The sequence below is a fragment of the Eleginops maclovinus genome, chromosome 10 (genome assembly GCF_036324505.1).
Source record: "Eleginops maclovinus isolate JMC-PN-2008 ecotype Puerto Natales chromosome 10, JC_Emac_rtc_rv5, whole genome shotgun sequence".
Lineage (NCBI taxonomy): Eukaryota > Metazoa > Chordata > Actinopteri > Perciformes > Eleginopidae > Eleginops > Eleginops maclovinus.
In genome coordinates, this window is record NC_086358.1 from 4610085 (window position 1) to 4627355 (window position 17271).

General features: G+C 39.8%; 2 protein-coding genes across 4 annotated transcripts; both read left to right on the forward strand.

Moving 5' to 3' along the window:
- Positions 1–1483: 1483 nt before the first annotated feature.
- On the forward strand, positions 1484–5695 carry pvalb9 (parvalbumin 9). Of its 3 annotated transcripts, none has more exons than XM_063893345.1 (5): positions 1484–1802; positions 2894–2982; positions 3642–3774; positions 4417–4526; positions 5417–5695. In XM_063893345.1, the coding sequence occupies exons 2-5, from the start codon at positions 2922–2924 to the stop codon at positions 5440–5442; spliced, it is 330 nt and encodes a 109-aa protein (XP_063749415.1). In that variant the 5' UTR covers positions 1484–1802; positions 2894–2921; the 3' UTR covers positions 5443–5695. The 3 variants fall into 3 exon arrangements, with proteins under 3 accessions (XP_063749415.1, XP_063749416.1, XP_063749414.1); XM_063893346.1 differs by having other exon boundaries at positions 1485–1812; positions 2915–2982; XM_063893344.1 differs by having other exon boundaries at positions 1501–1802; positions 2915–2982.
- Positions 5696–6663: 968 nt separating this feature from the next.
- On the forward strand, positions 6664–16683 carry ccz1 (CCZ1 homolog, vacuolar protein trafficking and biogenesis associated). The gene is made up of 17 exons (XM_063893343.1): positions 6664–6828; positions 8134–8209; positions 8308–8404; positions 8514–8611; positions 8967–9060; positions 9170–9250; positions 9339–9386; positions 9796–9879; positions 10439–10614; positions 11048–11129; positions 11892–11953; positions 13009–13120; positions 13362–13395; positions 13523–13640; positions 15065–15223; positions 15869–15996; positions 16114–16683. Exons 2-17 carry the CDS (start codon positions 8196–8198, stop codon positions 16167–16169), a joined length of 1443 nt encoding a protein of 480 aa, XP_063749413.1. The 5' UTR covers positions 6664–6828; positions 8134–8195; the 3' UTR covers positions 16170–16683.
- Positions 16684–17271: the final 588 nt, after the last annotated feature.

Genomic DNA, 17271 nt, shown 5'->3' on the forward strand with positions numbered 1-17271 from the left:
TGAATTAAGCAACCAGTGCATTTAATTTCTTATGCATTTCAATATCTGAGAGTAAGAAGAAGAAGAAGAAGAAGAAGAAGAAGAAGAAGAAGAAGAAGAAGAAGAAAACACAGATTTCACCTCTTAATCTAGACCCCGTCCGTCTCATACCCACCTGACTGCTGCCCTACTTAATCCAGCTCTCCTCTCTTTCAGTGTTTTTTAATTGAGTTGTAAAGATGTCTCTGCAGTGAAGTAAAGCGACCACACGATGGCGCCTCTGATCCGTCAAAAGGTCAGAAGTCTCTCAGTTTAAGGTTTTTACATCTCCAGCTTTGGATTTGTTCTCTGAGCTCCACTTGAGTTCAATAGTTTAGTGTTGTAGTATGACAAAGGGCTTTAGACAAATTACAGTGCTGTCACTCACAGTGTGTTGAATCAGCTTCAGTGCATGAGACCACTTTTGAGAATAATGAGATTTATTCCCCTGGTTCTCGTTACAAAAAGCCTCCCTCCCCTCTGTGCTGAGTGGATTCACACGAGACGCTGCTGTGTCAGATTCTTGGAGAAGCTTCCTCTTGTACACAGCAAACTCAAAGTGGACAGTCCTCATGGAGACCAGATGCAAACCTTAGAAACACACAACCTCTAAGGTAGCCTACAGTAGGTCAGGTCAGGTGTGTGTGCATGTGTGTGTACATGAAATACATCATAATACACTCAATAAACCAGATGTCTAACCACTGTTACTCAGAAATGAATTAAGAAGGATTTGAGCTTGTACTTGAACATTTTTGTTTTAAGGCAAATACTTTTTTGCCTTTTCGAATTATTGTTATTTATTCAATAATGTATTTTTAGTTTTTGGGATACTTAAGTGCAGTTTCTAACAATAATAATAATAATATAAATATATTCTTTTTGGTTGTTTATTTCTTTAAATAGTTACCTCTCATTTCTTTATTTTAAACAGTCATTTCTTTAGTGTAAATCATGTTATTTAAACTTTATGTTCTGTTTATTTTTTTTCGGACAGTGCCTTAAACCTGTAAATTAAAAGTGCTTTGTAAATAATTGAATAGCTCTCTGTTTTTTGGTTTATTAACCTTTACCAAAGCAGGTTTTTGATGAAATAACATGACACCGTTCTGCTCTGATAAGGAACACATTCAATAAATCATTTCCTGTTTTTCAGCTTCCTCTGGAATAGGATCCATTGTTTGTGTTTTAACAGGTTTTAACAGGTTTCTCAGGTAAAATGCAGCCATACTTTCCCAAAAACAGTGATGTTTGGAGTCATTTGTCTTTCCCTGACAAAGCTGGTGGTATCAGGGTGATACAAAATGTAAGATGAGGATAACATCTCTCTGGTGAGCCATAAGAAGATTTATGACCTGCTGCTCAGGGCATCTGAATTTAGGAGATTATTCAGTTTAAAACCAAAGAGAGAAAGGAGGTCTGATTAAATTTTAGATGTGGTTAAGCTTGCACACATGCACCTGTGACCTGCAGAGAGAGGAGGGAAAAGTTGATTGGACAGAAAGTAGAGTTTTATGACAGCAGAGAGGGACACAGAGAGCAATGTGCTGCAGATATAGAGGCAGTGAAGGTTAATTGGGCAGGTGAGGAACTCGAGAAGGAGGCGGCCGGCTGTGGGAACATTTGATCTGCACACAGGTTGGAAACTCAAGCATCCTTCAGTGCATCCACCCCGGAGTATATAAGAGAGAGGCAGCTGTCAGCGGCACCACAAAGCCTTATCTCTCCATCTGCTGCAGCTGCTGCTCTAGACCTGGATGCACAGGAAGGCTCTGCAAACAGCGGTGAGTCCAGGTGTGCTACCTGCAGAGGAACCATTGACTTTTGTTCCTTTATTTGTCATTTTTGTACATTTTTCGCATGCCCAGATTGTCTAAAAAATCTTTTTAAGCTAAATCACTGATTTTTTTGCAACCAAATTCTCCTAGCTACCAACCTAAAGGACAATTTGATCGATTAATGACTTCTTAAATAATGTTTTAGGGTCAATAATATGGTTTTTCGACACGATGATACAGGTGATAACAGAAAAATGTAGATCATACTTGAACAAATGTGATGTAAAATAGCATTTTATTCCTTATAATGGGAATCATTCTCCAAGTAACAGCATGGTATCTAAAAGAATGTCATTCTTTGAGATAATAACTCATTATTTCAAAGATTTATTGTTAGGTTTTCATCTGTTTAGCCACCTATGTTTGAACTCTTGAGAATTAAAGGGATTGTACCAAAAGGAGTTTTTGTGATTGGCAAATGTATTGTATTTTTACTTCTTGTTCAAGAAAGAGCCGTCTATAATTGTTACGAGAGCAGGAGAGGATGCTTCAACACTTTCGGATTCTATATTTATTCATTTGTAAATTATTTTTAGGGCAAACATATTTTATGAGAAGGGACTAAATGATATAACTACAGTATGTCAAAGGTTTTGCATTTTTATCCATATGATTAAGTATAAGCTCAGCCCCACCTTCCCACCCAAATCATTTCAATACAGTCCCTGAGTGCCAATTATCCGGCACAGCCTTGCAAATCCAATCAAGCGCAGCAAATAACATCAGTAATTATGAGGCGCCAGGGGAAATCCAACCAGAACGCCTAATGAATTATACACAGCACATAACATAATATTATGAATGTATAAAAAGGAAAAAAACTGGTAGCAAGCAGTCAAGATGTAGGAATGGTTAGTTTGACTTTATTCCGTTCTTTCCTGGAGACCTCAGCATTTTTGGGGAAATCACCATGACTGTGTGTGTGTGTGTGTGTGTGTGTGTGTGTGTGTGTGTGTGTGTGTGTGTGTGTGTGTGTGTGTGTGTGTGTGTGTGTGTGTGTGTGTGTGTGTGTGTGTGTGTGTGTGAATAATTTACAGAGCTTTTCTTTGACCCTACAGGACCAACATGTCGCTCACCTCCATTCTTTCAGCTGAGGCCATTGAAAACGCTGTCAAGGACTGTCAAGGTAGCATCTCCACTCTCTCTCTCGCTCTCTCTCTCTCTCTCACACACACACACACACACACACACACACACACACACACACACACACACACACACACACACACACACACACACACACACACACACACACACACACACACACACACACACACACACACACACACACAGTCCCTGCCCTACCCATTCTTTAAACCACTTATTATTCATAGATGTGCCCTGTGCAAGCAAATTATGCTGAATTCATGACTGCTGAATCCACAACTTCAAAATTATATAATTCTCTTATCTTTAACTTACTAAAATCAAACTCAATTATAATGAAATGCACAACATTTCCCAACCACAAATGTTAAGTTAACCTACTTCTAATCTCAGTCACTCTTGGATCTTTGAAACACTCTTCGACATTATCTTCTTGGCTGCACTGTTCCCAGTATTGGACATTATGTTCTCCTCTAAAGCCATACAAAGCTTATACTGCATTTTTCAGGGGTTTTAAATCTCCTGTCTCCTGGATTTAAAAGATAAAAACACAGGTAGAAAAAATCCCCCACCTGGACAGCAGCCATGTGTTTAATCTCCACATCATTTCCCATCCTGCAGAACGTTGTGGGTCAGCATTTTCTTTTTTTAAGTCTATGGTGACTTTGTGTTTTGCAGCTCCGGACACGTTCTGCTACAAAAAGTTCTTCAAGCTGTGCGGCCTGTCCTCAAAAACGCCCCAGGAAGTCAAAGATGTCTTCCAGATCCTCGACGAGGACAACAGCGGCTTCATCGAGGAGTCCGAGCTCAAGTGTGTGAAACATAGAGTTATAGGATCTATGATGATGTAATACACTTTAACCATTGACGACCTTCTGATTATTCAATGGATTGGTACTTTCGTTCACTTCAGATACAGTAAATGCACTGAAAAAATATCTCATGTTACTTCCTCAGTAAATGTGTGTGTCTGACAGAAAGAAGGATTTAGTACATGACATCACACAGTGGTAGGATTGGAATGGCACCATTAAGCTGACCACAATGAGCAAAGCATTTGTATTGCCTTAGTGTTATGTAATTCAACCGTAAAGGTCGAGACAAGCCGTGCAATTCAGGGATAAGGTGGCATGATGTGAGGAAAAAATGGGGTATGAGTCAGGATAATTTATCAGATTTCTGCCGTTCTGCTACTGTCACTATGCTGACGAAATACAACAAATTGCTTCTTAAAATTAGAAAAAAGTCATTTCACTTTTTGTATCCAACTATTTATCTTTGAACTGAACACAGGAGGCACTCCAAAAACGTGCAATTGTCTACTTTCAACTCACTGAAAATGTGTGTGTGTGTGTGTGTGTGTGTGTGTGTGTGTGTGTGTGTGTGTGTGTGTGTGTGTGTGTGTGTGTGTGTGTGTGTGTGTGTGTGTGTGTGTGTGTGTGTGTGTGTGTAGGTTCTTCCTGCAGCGGTTTGTCCCCGGGGCGCGGACACTGACCGAGGCAGAAACCAAGAGCTTCATCTCGGCAGCTGATGATGACAGTGACGGCAGAATTGGAGCAGAGGGTCGGTGTCTGATTTCTCAGATTGCATTTGTACAAACTCATGATGCATGCAGGAAGTATCTCATTATTGGACTAAGTCTCAGTGAATGGAACAAACAGAGACAGCTTTTAAAATGCAGATTAACTTGGATATTGTATGTTTTATGTTTGAACATTTTTCTTTATTCACATTGACTAAACTAAAAATAAAGACACCATTTTAGGCATCACTGTACTGCAGCACTCAGGTTTAAATGTAGGATAACTCTGTGACTTCTGGGGAAAGGCAACCATGTATATGTTTAATATAGCTAGTCTTTTGGTAAGTAAAGTACACTGAGACTTTGGACATCTTGACTCATGCAGGTGAGAGAGGGATGGATTTGCTCCTGAAGCAAAAAAAAGTTTGTATTGAATGTAAACACTGAGCACTGTTGGCTAAACTAACAGTAGGACTGACCAAGAATAACAGGCATAGTTCAGTTTAAGTATGTACATCCGTAAAGCCGGGTGTTTTACTCCAATGTTTGTGGTCTGATTGAATCCTCAGTCAGATCCATTAGATTTAGTTTAAAGACACAGTTTGTTCTGAACGGTTTTTGTTTAAAAAGAATCCGTCTTTGGAGCTCATTGTATATGTTCCTTTAACGTTTGTGAGTACTTAAAATGTAATTCAGAATGCTGTGGATCTTTCTTTAGCAGTGTTTATCAGGGGGATGAGTTTCAGAAAACATCTGCAATGATACCATGCTTCTAGTTTTTTCAATCATACAGTTACCAGCAAAATCTGCTGTCTTACATAACAGGATAAACGATTTGGACAATCCAAAAAATCTGGACCATTGCATTCTATGATTATTTTTGAATGTGTTTAACATTGATGTCCCTTTTAACATGCTTTTCTTCCTCTAGAATTCCAGATCATGGTGCAGTCCTGAGTTTCACAGATGAGAAGAGCTCAAGTCTTCAGGTCTGCAGGCCTCTCCCCACCTCTGGAGTCTTCTGATCCCAGCTTCCACTCCCAGTCATTTATTTTGTTTTCTACTTAATTATGTGTGGGCTAATTGTTTTTTTCAGACATGCTGTCCATTTAAAGACAACAGACTTTCATTGTGTGTTTTTCCACTTGGAAAACACTGTGCACACCCCACATCTATCAATGAATGACATGAATAAACGTGTGGAAACACAGATCACCTCTTTGTGCTTACTTCTTCTTAGTAATACAAGTTAACATTATAGAAACATCCCTCCTATAATACTCCATTAATGTGCAACAATAACGCATGAATCTCCATAAATAATAGCTGATTCCTCATGAGCATAATCCTTAAAAGTGAGAGCAAGGACAAAGCATCCTAGGGCTATTTAAGTGTTGCATTTCTACATAAAACATAACTTATAAAATGTTTCAGTGCAAGATGCTCGAACTGGGTATGTTGTGGCATAATTTAAACAAGGAAATTAAAAATAAATGACCATGACCTTTCAAAAGTATAGTATTATTGATTTTGTTAACAAATCCAACCAAACAGCACACAGCATACTAGAAGAGTTGCAGTAAGATGTAATCAAATGCAAGATCAAACAAGAAAGGCCCAGGACAAAGTTATATCGATACAAAACAAATGTTTAGCTTGGTTACGATTAAGTAGGGGTTAATAGCATCATTGTAATCGACAGTGTAACGTGAGTACTTCAACCTCTTTGCAAACAAGAGAATGACCAACACCCAATGCTAGGTAGGCTTCAGTTTAAACCAAACATTACTGTATGAAACCACATCCTTGACTACTGTTTTTTTCTGTATATTTCATTTCATTTAAGGGTAAGAAACAGGTCCTATGCTCATATGAAAATGTATGTATCATTCAAGACATTTGACACAATGCTAAAGTGTTTCCTATTTTTTGACTATTGATTATTAAGTCTGATTTTTGATGTGATCTCAAAATGTCAAAGTCATACAGTTGGATACATCCCCAATACTTTAGACAAATCAGAACAAATGTTGTGGCATTTTTTGATACAATACTAAATTATTTGGGCGAAATAGTATAACCCATAACTCATTTGACTTCCCCTCTACAGACTAGAAATAAAAACACATGTTGCTTGACATGCAATAGGAACCTTTATTTATCTTTACATCGATGCTACCCGGACAGTACAACCAGTGACACCGCGCTGTCAAAAGCAGGAAGTTAAGAATGTAAAGTAGAATGCGGCATCCTTCTCATTGATATCACTTCCTCATTATGTATTATTATTTAAGCAAGCTCTAAATTTAGGCAATTGACGGTGTTGGGTTTCGGCTCCTTTAGGTGAGTGTTACCGCGTGTTTCTGTGTCTGAGTTTTCCCCCATCGAAACACAACTCAATGTTAGCATTGAAGCTAACCGGCTAACTAGCTGCTCAACGGTCGAATTGCCATAACAACGGCCGTTAACTTGCTTTTCAACGGTTCATGTTAATTGGTTGTTTTTGTTAACATACATAAACTACGCTTACCGAGTGTTTATGTGTATTTATACAACATACAGCAATCATGTTTGATTGTCAGATCAAGTCTGACATTTTACCTGCATCACAGCAGCTCAGCAAGGGCAAATATCCAGACAAGATACGAGGAAAGCAAACATTTAACATTAAATAACTTAATGTATTCAAGCCATAATTTACGAAAGCAGTCACTGTGTAAAGAGGGGTTTCTCCTCCTCAGGGTTTAGCTTAGCTCGCACACACGTTACAGGCTTAACCAGAGCAGTCACGGTGCTACATTCACAGTAAAATGACCATAGCAAAATATAAAGCAGCTAGCACATTTATCTGATACAGTTGCACAACGTATGGAATAGTGGTTATTAAGATACTGTACCATAAGACAACCATACTGAACCCTTTCCTCCTCTTAATGTGTCTAATGGCTGCTAGCTTACTTGCATGTGGATATTTAAAAACCTTAATAACTTCACAAAGCCTCGTTGTTGTGGTTAGGTTGTCTGACACTGGGTTTATTTGGATTGGATCAGCAAAACGTTTAAATATTGCCTATGTAGCAATGCATTTCTAACGCAGCCTGGATGCATTTTACTGCTAAAAAACTGCAATACATTTACAGTTAACTTTAGCTACAGCTAATTCAGTCTATTACAGCAGCCCTGCAATAACACCTCCTTCTTTCCTGATGCTTATGCCACTATTTGGTTTTACATTCAACGTTGTCTTCCTTTTAGGCCATATTGTGAGGCAGCTTTATTGTTTTGCCTTATACTGACAATGGTGTATCGTCTTAATAACATTTAGACTTTATTAGAAACACTTTATAGTATTTTAGACTGCCTTAGTTTTGCCCTTATGCACTAAATATTCTGGTAAATAGGATTATGTTTAGTCCCAAGTTACTAACCCGCTTCCACGCTGAAGCATGGGTCTGGAAACACCAATTATAATACTCTTGTTCAAGACATCAGCCCGTACCAAATGCAGATCTGATAGCAGCTAAAAGAATGAGTTGAATAATTTATTTGAGGGTAATAATTGTAATCCTATTATCCAGTAGTGGTTTGTCATTATCTTCTAGCTCTGTTTTGTTACGGTATGTGATGTCATTTTTCTTCATTCTGCAGGCACACGGCATGCTAACCAAACAGTCTTTGGAGCAAAGGAAATCCAGAGACAAGTTCCACTAATGTTGATGATTAGGTAAAGTATAGCCTACGTGATTGTGATGATGCAACGCTGACATAGTGGACTTTATCTGTGTATCACTTTCTGTCAGCTCACTCTTTGTGTCGTTACAGTCCCAGGATGGCCTCCGGAATGCAAGAGAAACAGTTCACGCCATCTCTGCTCAATTTCTTTGTTTACAACCCCACATTTGGACCTCGGGAAGGAGAGGTGAGGTGGATTGGCAGATATAGAAATGCTAAGCACATGTTTTACATCTGTATCGGTTTACTCGGGTAGTTCTACTGCTAATTCAAGGTTGGCTATTTGTCATTTAAAGGAAGAGAAGAAGATCTTGTTTTACCACCCATGTGAAGTGGAGAAAAACGAAAAGATCCGTAATGTGGGTCTTTGTGAAGCCATCGTACAGTTCACAAGGTAAAGAGTTCAGTCCTCTACTTGAAACGGAAGCAGAGTATTAAAGCCACTGCAGCATTTCCCATGAAATTATACTGACTGGGTAGATTTTTGGTGTGTTTATTTAGCCCTTTGGCATCATATTAAGACTTGCCATGGAATTAAAAAGTGTCTAAGATTATTGCATAGCTTAGTTTGGCAAGCTCTGTTAAAGAAAAGTAAAATAAACGAGTCATTCTGTGAACCTGAAGTACCACAAAATAGGGAAATGTTGCAATAGGTGGTCAGATACACAGTGATACACTGTCTGTTAAAACACAAAATAGGAGCGTTGATCATGTTCTTTCTCTTCACGGTAATTTCTTCTATCTTTCAGGACGTTCTGTCCAACAAAACCAGCCAAATCCCTGCACACACAGAAGAACCGGCAGTTTTTCTTTGAGCCAGAGGACAATTTCTGGATGGTCATGGTATCTTGAAATCTCAAATACTACATTACTTGCACAGTATTCACGTTGTTTGTCTCGACTTTGTTGGAATTTTGTATCTAATCCATTTTATCCACTGGTAATTCCTCAGGTGGTTCGAAACCCAATGATCGAGAAACCAAACAAAGATGGCAAACCTCCAACGGTAGAATATCAGGAAGAGGAAATACTTGTGAGAGATACTCATCAACATCTGTATTTAATTCATTGAATATGGTCGGATGAAATTTGTTTCTAATCATACCCTCTTGACTTTGCAGGACACTATATATGGAGCGGTAGTCAAAGAATGCTACAGTATGTATAAGGTGAGTTCCATCGCGTTTTAAAGGGGCCATATTATGCTTTTTTGGAGGTGCTTCTATTGGCTAGCGCTCAAACACCTTTATGTGATAGCCTAAGCGGCGGGACAGCCGGCCAGCTAACCAATCAGAGCAGACTGGGCTCTGGTTTCAGACAGAGGGTGAAAAGAGGTGCTGCAGCACAGGCAGGATGAGAAAAATAAAGAGCTTTTTGAACATTAAAGCATGGAGACATGTCCCAGTAAAGACACTAAATACAAATATGAACCTGAAATTGAGCAGAATATGACCCCTTTAAATCTCTTGCTCTTTTTGCATATTCCAACTTAGTGGAAGCCTCATAATTACACCTCTTTATGACATCAATTTCAGGGATTATTGAAAAATCATCTTAACAGTGATTATTGTCTTGCAGCTCTTCAATGGTACGTTTGGCAGAGCAATGGAGGCCGGGGGAGTGGAGCTGCTCATCCAGAAGCTTGAAAAGTTCTTCTACAGGGTAACACATAATTAATTTCCTCTACTTTGCATCAGTATGTTGACTGTTCATTGACAGCTTTTTTATTGAAATGGCACAGATAGTTATTTATAAAAAGTCAGTCAAGCCTGAGAGTAAATGTTTTCTGAAGGCCTGGTCCCCGCTGGAGATATTGATATTGTTTCTTTGTAAATGCTCTCCTGGGTAAACGTGCTGAGAAGATGTTTGCAGTCATGCCTCGTTTCCTGGGTTATTTCTGGCCGCCTCAGTCTCCTTTCATCTCGGTGCAGTGTTGCATTACACTTATGCAAGAGTATAAAACATTTATTTATAATTAGGGGATACCCTTCTTAAGTTAACACAGGCTTCCCTCCCCTCCATGTAACCCAAAGACAGAGAAAGAGAGAGGCCGCGGTGTGCGTATCAGAGGTTGAATGTCATGATGATGCAAAGCGCGTCAGTCCGAGAGCTTCTTATATCTCCGCCTTTATTACACTGTAAGCAAGCACTTATTAGGCGGGTAAACTAACCCCTTTCTCCTGTGTCTCTTGGCTGTGCCCCAATATTTTGTGTTTTCCAGTATCTGCAGACGCTCCACTTGCAGTCCTGCGACTTGCTGGACGTTTTCGGAGGCATCAGCTTCTTCCCGCTGGACAAGATGACGTACCTGAAGATCCAGTCCTTCGTCAACCGAGTGGAGGAGAGCCTCAGTCTGATCAAATACACGGCCTTCCTGTACAACGACCAGCTTATCTGGTACAGACTTTGTTCTTGTGCTTTAAATCCACCTGTGGTTTAAATCAGGCCACAACCTTTCACGTATCTACAAGCAACATCCACAAGCACATTGTGGCATGCTGGGTAAACAGAGGTGGCTTTAAACACAGCCTGTAATCCTCTTTGTGCTCCCTGATGTGTCACAAGCCTTTTAAATTTCACTGACAGCCACCTGTCTCAGTGTGTGAGCGCAGGGGGATTACAGGATTTGTAATGAAATGACTTTAGAACAGAGCGATCTTTCTTTGTGTCAGAGAATCCAGAAAAGCTATTTAATTTTTGTCTAAATGAAGCTTTATTGATCTGTAGTGTTCATTAAAGCCTGTTGCATGATTTAGCCCATGTTGATGCATACATACTTTTTTAAAAGGTGTGTTGTGATGATGTCATTTTGTCCTTGTTGGGTCTGCAGGAGCGGACTGGAACAAGATGATATGAGGATCCTCTACAAGTACCTGACCACCTCACTGTTCCCCAGACACTCTGAACCAGAGGTGAGAAGGGGGAGGCACAAAGGACACATTTAGACTGTGCCCAAAATCACTCACTACCCACTATATGGTGCAATATACAGCAGGTTTGCTATTTCTTAGTGATGTCCGAATGTACAGCAGAGTTACAATTCTTATAGCCTGTATAGAGGGTTCAAAGTATCCCACGATGCATTTCAAAAAGAAGAGCATTTTTGCATTGTGCTGGAGGCAGACATACAAGAGAAGCTGTTAGATAAAAACACACATGTTCCATGAGAGGGTACTTTGTTTTCAGACAAATCCATGAACTTTGGAGCAGTGTATCACAACACAACCTGCTAAAAGTGCACTCAGTATCATGTATTTATCACAGGAAGGCAAGATTGTAAGCGCTGATCCACCAGCCGATGTTTCTCTGGCATGTTTTCACTGTACGACTTCAATGGTCCTGAGAAAATGACCTGAGCTGTATGTGAGTTCACTATATAGTCTTAACCATAGAGACGGAGAGGGGTTAGTAGCAAATGATCTGGGACAGAGCCAATGGAATCTAAAGAAAGTAGGGGAGACGATAGTGTGCACTCCAAAAACTGTGCTTCTCCCTGATGATGGATGGCATCAAAATGTAATGTGATCTACACAGTTCTTAATATTAATGATCCAGACGCAGCGTACACGGCTACCGGCCTGAACATGAGCTGAGGATTTTCCCTTTAAAGCTATGCCACTCATTTTCACCACGACTAATCATGCTTTCTGTCTGTCGTCTTTTCCTCTCTTCAGCTGGCTGGCAGGGACTCTCCTCTGAGGCCGGAGGTGGCAGGGAACCTGTTGCACTATGGGAGGTGAGTCCCTGGTCCCTGTGTACACACTTCCTCTGAAAAGGATAAAAACAACAGTTGGATTTTAATGTCTGTTGAGTCAGCGGAATAATGTTACTATGGCATCAAAAAGCAGACTATTGTGTGCCAGCAACGCGTGGTTTCGACCCACTGCTCGCAGTCAACCACGATATTTAAGGAGGTCACTCCCTTGGCTAACACTTTTTCTTGTTAAGCAAGCGAGCAGAAAGTTTGCTCAGATGTTTGCTGTCTGACAACTTCTGCATCTGCATGAGTGTGGGGCTGCTGCGTGGTCCAACGCTGACTCCTGGTGACATATCATGGGACTGGAAACAGCTTTAAAGCTCTAAGTACAATACTTTCATGTTTGAAGGCCAGAAAAAGAAACACAACTAGTGAAAAGTAAAATATTGAAGATGAATAGATCCAGGCAGGAGAGGCACATGCAAGACAAACGGTTCCACTTAATGTAAATGGCATCCTTGGAATCCAGGGTACAACAACAAAACCCTTGTTCAGTTTGTCGCTTATCTTTAGGATCAGTCATGAAGGAGTGCGGGGGCAACGGGTTCTGGTCCATTTTCAGTCCAGATTACACCTTGGTCCCAGATATTGAAACAACTTCTGGCCCTTTTGCTGTATAATATGAAGATTCAGGGTGATTATTCGTACACATTCTGGCAACCCCTCTTACCTATCCAGGCAGAATCATCCAACGTGAGCAACACTTGTATACAAGTCATAAATGGTTTTAAATCCATTCAAATCCATCCATTAGGTGTTGGTATGGTGGATGTAGGGTCTCTAAGTACTACCCATGTGTGGCCTAGGAACCACTCCATGCATTTCTTCTTGTGTTAAGCCAAAACATCCACTACTTCCACAGGATATCTTTATAAAATGATGGATTCATATGAAACTTAGTGAGTAAAATCTATTACTGAAAGGATTACCTTTATTTAAATCACCTGATGGCTTGTCCTCCAACAACAATAACTTTAATATTTGGCCGTTTAGTTTTTAGCCTCTCACACATTCTCCCTCTCTTTTCTCTGCAGGTTTCTGACGGGACCTACAAATCTTAAAGATCCAGAGGCCAAATTCAGATTCCCTAAAATATTTGTGAGCGCAGAGGACGGCTATGAGGAGCTGCACCTGATCGTTTATAAGGTGAGGTAGAGCAAAATATGACAGGCTTAATCATTCGTACAGTGGGGGCAGTTTTTCAGAATGATTTTCATAATCTGTGACTTTAATTCCGCTGCTCTGTCAAATGATGAGGATTTTTTGGGATTACACAGCTGAGTTTTAAAATGATGAGGTGTGTCCCACGATGCTCATCATCACACTAATGTTATTTCTGACCTGTGTGACCTTGACTCTGCATTAAACATGAGCTGCTCTCTTCCAGGCGATGAGCGCGGCAGCTTGTTTTATGATCAGTGGTGAGTGTGCACCTATTATAAAGAAAACTTTCCCGCTTTTTAAGCTGTTTTAATGCTAAAATATGACTTTTTCTTCAGCTCACTTCCCATTATGCCTCACCTTTTTCTCTCCCCTGTCTCTTTCCAGCCTCTGTGGAGCTGACGAGGGATTTCTGCGAGCAGCTGGACGCCTTGGTGGGCCCTCAGCTTACTCTGCTGGCGTCTGATATATGTGAACAGTTCACAGTGAACCGCAGGATATCAGGGTCAGTTAACCATCCACCACTCTTTTATTCAACAACTCAGCACACTGCCTGAAGATTGTTTATTCTACGTGACGACTAACTGGTCAAATTGTCCAAAGTTTTTCATGTGTTGAAGGTATGATTCTGTTTTAATAGTCACTTTTGCCAACAGAAAATATTGAATGTTACAAATGAACGGAGCATTGTGAAGACCCTGCAGTATAAGGCATATTGTTAAAATCTCAAATTGTCCAAATTCCTCCCCATATTTTTGAGGAAAGTCAACAAGCTGACTGTAATCATCGCTGACACTAACGATGTCATTAGCAATCATTTCCCTCCCTTCACTAATTCAATTTACTGTAAAATAAAAGGAAAATTCCTCTTTAAGTTCACGAGAAAATGGAAAAAGCTAAATGTTTCGGTTGTCCAACAAACGATTCTGTAAATTGACTGAAAATAATCCACTTTTTTACTCTTTTTTTTTTTGAAAAATTGCAAAATATTTACAAGCCTATGAAATTTAAGAATTTCAGCTAAATTTACTTAATTTTAGCTAAATTACTTAATTTGTTGTGTCTTTATTAAAAGGAATTGAGGGTTTTTTGGGGGTTTTTTTACAACTTTTTAGAGTAATCAGTTGTTCAATCCATTTAAACAATCAAGTCATGTTGGCGCTACATCATGAACAGGCAGTAGCAGGAGTCATTATCATGTTCGTCTTCTATTGCCTGAGTCGAAAGTGTACTGCTGCGATTGTCACAGCAGCCATGTTGTTAGTCTGCACTTTACAGTCACGCTTTATTAACTCCGTCGCTGGCAACGACAGCGGAGACTGTAATACCATTTGATATGGTCGGGCACTACTTAGGGGTAACTCAAGCAGCGCAGCATTAAAGACTGCATCCTTTAACCCCGTCAGGTAGATTCAGATACGTCCCCGCCTGTAATCCAAGACTGGAGTCCCTGACCCGGGGCTACTTGATGGGCTCCTTTTTTAATCACCCTAGTGAAGAATCCACTGAATAAATAAAGCCGTCCCAAATTCCTCAGCTGGCCTTCAGGTCTGTGTCCTGATTTTGTGTGCAGGAACAGTAAATTATTAGGATATATATCAGTTGTGTAGTCTGTTTCATAAATAGACTCTTCTAGAGAGGACGGGGATATCTGTGTCCTCGACTCACCTTCACGTGGGTGGACGATGGAGGAGGCTTAATTAAAATGCACAGCCTGCCTTTTGTTGGATGTTATCATCTAAAGTGATTTGGCTTACTGTATCATGTTTTAATAAAGTGTGTTTACAGGATGTTTGGCTCCAGAGAGACCACAGGTTGAGAAAAATATAAAGGATTATGTAAACATGAATTGGACGAAAGCTGCCGCGCTTATTTTTGCTTCGCTTTTAATCATTTTTAAACGTGTATGTTCTTTTGTTTTGTGTTCAGGCCGGAGAAAGAGCCCCAGTTTAAGTTCATCTACTTCAACCACATGAACCTGGCGGAGAAGAGCACCATCCACATGAGGAAGACGGCCAGCGTCTGCCTCACCTCTGTCCACCCCGACCTCATGAAGATCCTGGGAGACATCAACTGTGACTTTGCCAGGTGCAGCAGAGAACCGTCAAACTGTAGCTGTATTTATATTAACCCTATGTGCCTCCACTGGTATATTTGTAGAGTGACTGGCCACAAATCAGCCTGATAGCATCCAATGGAATCCACAGAATAGAAATACTTCATTTAGTTTTAGCAAGGAAAGCAAATTTCACAAACCCTGGAAACAAAGGAAAGAATAAAATGAGTAAAACTTCATGTTTTCCCTTGGATATCACCACAGCTGTGTGCTTCATATACAGAAGTGTGACGCTCCTTCTAATTTTTAACTCGCTCCCATTTGACGCAGTCATGAGCCTGCAGTCATGTGGGTCCCATTTTCAGTCTTTTCAGTCACAGTATTTATCCCAGTATCACTATCAGTTCCTCTTTGAGTGCAGATGTTGTGAGGATGCTGCAGGCCTCATTACTTTGTCAGCACACTAAAATCATACATACAGTGCAATTTCTGTAATAACATATTGAAATGCAAGTCATTTTATTATGAAATGCAATGTTTTAGAATCTCAAAAAAGAACCTGTATCTCGTTTCTGACAAACCATAACAAATATGAACTTTTTGGACGTATAAATCAGCTTTAAATGTGGTAGTTGCGTGTATGTGATGGTGCTTTGTCCTCTTTATCCCCCTCTCAGGGTTGATGAGGATGAGGAAATCATCGTAAAGGCGATGACAGACTACTGGGTAGTCGGCAAGAAGTCAGACCAGAGAGAGCTGTATGTGATCCTGAATCAGAAGAACGCCAACCTGATCGAAGTGAACGGTATGTCGTCGTCCACCCCGCCCCCCCCCTGTGATGAGTAAACCTGCGTCATTATACAATAAACACACTGCCTTTATCTCATCCCTAATGTCCTTTTTCGTCTTCTCTCCACCACAGAGGAGGTTAAGAGGCTTTGTGCGACGCAGTTCAACAACATCTTCTTCTTGGACTGATGGCGCTGATAAGACGGAGACCGTTTCACACTAAAAAACTGTCAGAGTTGCAGGGTGCCATGACAGCATCAGCGTAATGCAATAATTGCATTGTAAAATAAACACAATTACACGCGTTCTCACCATGTTTGTTTTTTAAATTAACCTTAAAAAATGAAATCTCTCTTGTAATTAAATGTAAATCCAGAGTTGTACTGTTCTTTCATTCTTTCTTTGTAAATACTTGAAGGATTTTGTTAAATTTTCATTCGGATTTTTCAAAACAATTTGTTCGTAATTTGTAATGAACACATCATGCAAGTTTCTCAAATGAATTAAACTGACTTCAGACCCAGGTTTCTTTGATCATCAGTGATAGTTTCAAAACTATCGTGGTTTGCAAACAACTGCGCACAATTTACTCTGTGTAAGTAATGCTTTATTTTAGTTAAGGATTCACGTTAAGTAGTATCATCAGAGATCATGTTTATTTATAGGACACATTTTCAGATGACAAAATAAAGTTTTACATTAACTCTGTTGTCGTTTTTTTCAGAATTCCTTTATTTGTCCCACATTTGTACAGCAGAAAGACCCAAAGACAGCTTAATGATATCACACCCAAGATACAACAAATATAAATATAAGGAAATTACTCAGTGGTGAGTAGGAGCTGCTGTAACAGGCTGCCACTCTGTGTGGCGCTGAACACATTTTTGTGGCCATATGCTTGAATTTGTCATAGTTATGCATTTCCAAATAATGAATGCATCTAAAATAAAGGTGAACAACCTAAATATATAATTAAAGGGTTGGTCTCAAACTAGTTGAATTAAGGCCCTTCTAACATGCTAGGGATCATTAATATTTGCTGTTTCAAGGCCCAGATTGAATATTTTTGGGGGGGAGATCAGAATTACAGTTCCATTCTAATCCAATGGATTTTTTCATAATCAATAATCGATTCAATAAAATAAGGAGCACATTTAAACTCTGCTTCCACGGGCCATTGAGCAGTGCTATTTTTATATTTAGCCTCTCGACCCAACGACTAATAAAGAGAACATGTTAAATGGACACTTCCCACTCCAATAGGTGGCAGCAAATCCTACACTTACAAATC